We start from the raw sequence: 5000 nt of genomic DNA on the forward strand, positions 1-5000 counted from the left end.
CGAGAACTAAGGAGCCCAACATATGAAGTGAAAGGTGTTGCTGTCAAAAGTTAAGGCGCCCAGAGCTATTCTTTGGGAGCCCCAGGCTACCGAGCTCCTGTTAGGCAACAGCCTTGCACAGTACAATCTATGGGAACTCTTGTAATAATTGAGAGAGCGGGAGAAGGGTCGTAATTTCATGATACACTAGATCATGAAAATGTGCAATTAAGTTTCATAAGTAACCCTTTAATCTTCATGTTAACCCATGTGAACTGTTTACAGTAAAACAGAGATGTATCCAGGTATCCAAAGTTGGCGGTCCTCTGGACCCCTTTTTGAAAAAATTGCAAAAAAAAAATTGTTCCATATTCTATGCGTCCAAAAGGAAAACGAGTGCGTCCCAGGACACAGTGACGTGCTCTGGATACATCATTAGTAAAAACACCAACCTAAAAAAGTGGGGTATTAGAAAACTTGTGTGATCAATTAGTTAAATTTCTTTGTTAGAAGCCTTTGTTTTCCTGTAACATTGGTGGAATACAGCATCACAGAACCTCTGTGGAGTTAATACAGACACTGGTAACATGGACACTGGTAAGCAAAATTACTGTTTCAGAGTGGTTACATATGTTTTTACAATATAATGAATGAAAACACATACATGTAGACTACCTGTACTTGTGAATGAAGGAGAAGAAGATTAGGACGGGAGGGATGCAATCCTCAAAGGAATTGCATTTTGTGCAGCAGTGGCCATGAATGAGAGAAAGCAATTTTGCTTGTGAAAGCAATTATTACTGTAATATTACAATTTATACGTATGTACCTACAAAATATTTTTCTCCTACTCTGGACTCATGGTATCATACACTTTTTTATTGAATTTGCAACAATATATATTGATAGATATGGAAAGTAGCAAGTCAGGGTTGCCTTTAATCCTTAAAAGCCCTTTTCAAAAGTCCAATGTTTGGTAAAATTGAAGAACAACTCACATCGACCGACAGTTGGCCAACAGTTAGTTATACTTAACCAAGCAATTTAGTTTTATTGTGAAGGAGTGAAAAATGATGATGATAATTATTATTACTATAAATTTTGAGTACAGTCTATCCTTGCGGTAGAGTGCTCAATGCATTCGTAGAGCGTACATTGTAGTATATCTTAAAGGGAAACTGTCACGAGAAGCGGATGCGCTAGCGTCTTGTGAAAACTTGAAAAGTGTTAGGTTAACTTTTTTCAAGTAGAATCAACAAATTCAAAATGGCGTCCACTGGGGAGGGCCATGGTGAACAAAGGAGAAACTCCGGCGAATATACGTGACTCACGCGTGAATCCATGATGGCGGCTAGAATTTTCCATGGACTCGAGAGCAAACAAACTCGAGCATGCGCAGGTCATGACAGTGCCCCTTTAAGATTGAACTAATCAATAAGACATAACTTTTTCTGTGACTCTGAGTTTCACGCTTACGTGATCATCAGACAGACTTTTTAATTATTTAAAGTCTGTCTGATGATTGCCTAAGCTTCAAACTCAGAGTCACAGAAAAAGTTGTCTTATTGATTAGTTCAATCTTCAGACAATTATTACTATATCAGGGCTCGAAATTAAGGAAAAAATCAAGTCGCATTTTGTGATAAAATACGAAAATTTAGTCGCAATTTCGCAAATTCTAGTCGCAAAATCGCCGCGCTGCATTGTGTTGTCAGCGGTTTAGCAAAAAATATGAGCCCGCAATACTTGTGTGTAAAGAAACTGCTGAAAATGGCGAATGATCTAAGGAATGGAGCTGTGCACGTAACATCGCAGCTAAATTACTCAACAATTACGCTACCTTCAGAGAAAATTCACAGCGAGAAACAAAATAATTTTGTCATTTATTTAGATATTTATTTATTTTAGCAAAAGTAGCAGCAAAGTGGCAACTGCTAACCCTTTTGTTTCGAAAGAACGAAGGTGACAACAAGTCGCAAATTTGCGACTTCTCCAGATATTTTAGTCGCAAATGCGACCGTATTGGTCGCAATTTCGAGCCCTGTATATATATATAGTTTTTAACTTAAGCCTCATGTCGTCCACATAACGTCACAGGGTTGGCTGCCAGTTGCTACTTTGCTGCTACTTTTTGATAAAAATAAATAAAGAAATGACAAAATTATTTTGTTTCTCGCCGTGAATTTTCTTTCTATTTGAAGCTACCGGTAGTTTAATTTTAGTGTAATTTAGCTGCAATGTTGCGTGCACAACTTCATTCCTTTGTTCATTCGCCATTTTCAGCGGTTTCTTTACACACAACTATTGCAGGTTCATGTTTTGTTTTGCTAAACACAATGCAGCATGACGATTTTGCAACTAAAAATTGCGACTGGTTCTTTTCGTTAATTTCGAGCCTTGATTATTGAGCAGATTATAAAAACAACTATTTTGACAAGTCAAAAGGGATATATTTTATTTTTGTGCTGAAAGAGATGTTTTTCTTAGCCCCAGTAAACAAAATGACAAGATTTATTTATCAATCATTGGTAACTCTAGGATACTCAGAGAAAATTCAAGTGTTCCTTTGCAGGAGTTTAGCCTATTTTGGATGCTCTACCACTGAGCTACTGGAGACTCATGGGAGGCAGGCCATTAAACTAAGTTCATGTGACAAATTGAAATTGCACTTTTACTGAGAGAGATGTTATATCTTAACCCCAGTGAAGGAGCACTCACATTTTCTCTGAGTATCCCAAGAAACATCATTGATAAAAAATTAATAGGCTCTTCATTTTAAGAGATCAAATCCACTAACTCAATATTCAGGGACATCCAACGACCGGGTGTCTTAATAGTTGTCAGAATTACCTGAAATAGTTTCCGCAATGCTATAAAAGCTCATTTTGTGAGTTTGCAGCTGCCCTACAAAACATTTATCTGTTCTGATGTTCTATGGGAATTTCAGGTCTGTAGAAATTTCTAGGTGGCTTGTTTTGCCTGGTCTGAAATTTCTAAAAGTAGTGACAGGTCTGATCAAAACCTTACATTACGTGCATGTAGTCGTCCTTTTAGGAGACGTTTTCTTAAAGTGTAATTCTCAAGGAAACTGTGGCGAAAATGATAGGAGTTAAATCTCACAGTTGACTCTTACTCAGCTTAGTAAAAATCTTGTGTTCTTCAATGTGGTTTGGAAATTTCTACCCACTCTTCGCTACTTTTCTGAAATATCTAGGAAATCTGTTCAGAAAAATGTCTAAAATCTGATGTTAAAATTTGACAGAATTATCTTCCACACTGCTAGAAAAGCTCATTTTGTGAGTTTGTACATGTAGCTGCCCTACAAAACATTTATGTGTTCGGATGATCTAGGGGAATTTCATGTCTGTAGAAATTTCTAGGTGGCTTTTTTTGCCTGGTCCGAAAGTTCTAAAAGTAGTGACAAGTCCTTAGTCATCCTTTTTTTCCCGAAAATTTTAGGAGTATCTTGGAAATCTGTTCAGAAAAATGTCTAAAATCTTAGTGCGCCCACATGTAGAAAGTTTGCGTTGGAATATTCAAAAATTCTGGCCCACCTTCCTTCCTTCCAATAGGCCACTTTCAAAAATACCATAATAGGGTACTCAGTTTTGCGTAAGCATTGCTTTTATTTTCTCGGGGGATCATTGTAAGTCCCAAGAGAAACTGAAAACAATGCTTGTACAAAATTTTGGGGGCTAAGCAAAGAGTATTATGGTATTTTTGAAAGTGGCCTATTCAAATCTCTGGGGGTTAAGATACTTGTATTTGCATTTTAATGTAGCATTCACATTAAATGATATGGAAATACCTGGAACAAAATGTTCTATTCCTAGCAGTATGGCAGAACAATCATTGTCACATGAACCTACAATCCTGGTAAAAAGTTGTTGGGAAGATAGTGCACATCACTTCACTTCACACCTAATTCAATTATTCTAACTATTGACTGTAGTATTTGGGAAATACCATGCTCTTGTGACCACCCCCCCCCCCCCACCCCCTCCCTCCCCCGTATTCAATGTTGAAAGAGAAGTCACCATTTTGTTTTGTGGAAAATCCAACGTTGACAAGGGGGAGGGGTTATCTCTAAAGTGATGCTACATGTATCTTCCCAACACTTTTGTCCATGATGGTAGTTTAATGCCATGAGTCTTCTATGGCTCAGTGAGAAAGGGTATTTTCATTGTGTTAAATGTACGGTGTATGTAAGTGCTCATGACCTGGTGTGTTATTTTATCAACGAAATCTACACATCACCTTGCTATAATAGCAACTGAGAGAAATATGAAATTATTTAATCACAACTGAATTTTTTCCTCAAATGGTTATCTCATTTTTGTCCTATGTCACCCCTTCCTTGATCAAAGGGACTTGAAGTATGTGGCTGTACCTTCAGTAATTTAAATGGGATTCAGATTTCTCTACGAAAGATCTTTGAATTTAAGAGAAATCTGCATTTTGTTAAAATTGCTTGAAGTGTGCTTGGGTTTGTGCATTATGTTGAAAAGTACAGTAAAAGGATCATATCACACTTTTGCCATGCAGTGATCCTATTTTACCTTAAAGTAATATTAATAGTATGCACAAATTTATCTATTTATGCACTTCCGTGTTTTTGTCCTGTAGACCAGCTCATTGAAGAGATTTGCAGGAATGCAAATGAAGGAGTCCTAAGGATTGTAGTTCAATGTTTGGCTCAACGCTATGCTCCAGAGAGGATAATTCGCTGTTTGTTAAAGAAATCTACTGAAGGTGACATTAATGATATCAGCAGAATAATAATGTCCTCAAGGAATGATTATCACAGAGGTAAAGTTTCTTCTCTTTGAAAAGCCACTCTTTATAATGTACATGTAATGCTGTTGTGGACAGTTAAAACGTGATCTGTCAACATGGTGGGGTAGTTGATTTGCTTGAAAAGTTTCTTTTTGTTTAAAATCTCCCAGTTGATTTCAGTGAGTTACAATTACATACATGTACATACGTAATTGACCACTCCCTATAGGGGGCTTTTCAGGGCC

The 5000-nt window shown here is 37.1% G+C and overlaps 1 protein-coding gene across 1 annotated transcript in view; it reads left to right on the top strand.

The window, feature by feature from the left end:
* Nucleotides 1–5000, top strand: part of LOC138051830 (dual specificity protein kinase shkE-like) — an 18798-nt gene that overhangs the window by 4333 nt on the left and 9465 nt on the right. The window contains exons 2-3 of the mRNA XM_068898111.1: nt 490–576; nt 4606–4788. Coding sequence (XP_068754212.1) covers nt 567–576; nt 4606–4788 — 193 coding nt within the window. The 5' untranslated portion in view covers nt 490–566. The remainder of the gene's footprint in view (nt 1–489; nt 577–4605; nt 4789–5000) is intronic.

This window comes from Montipora capricornis, chromosome 6, assembly GCF_036669925.1.
Source record: "Montipora capricornis isolate CH-2021 chromosome 6, ASM3666992v2, whole genome shotgun sequence".
Lineage (NCBI taxonomy): Eukaryota > Metazoa > Cnidaria > Anthozoa > Scleractinia > Acroporidae > Montipora > Montipora capricornis.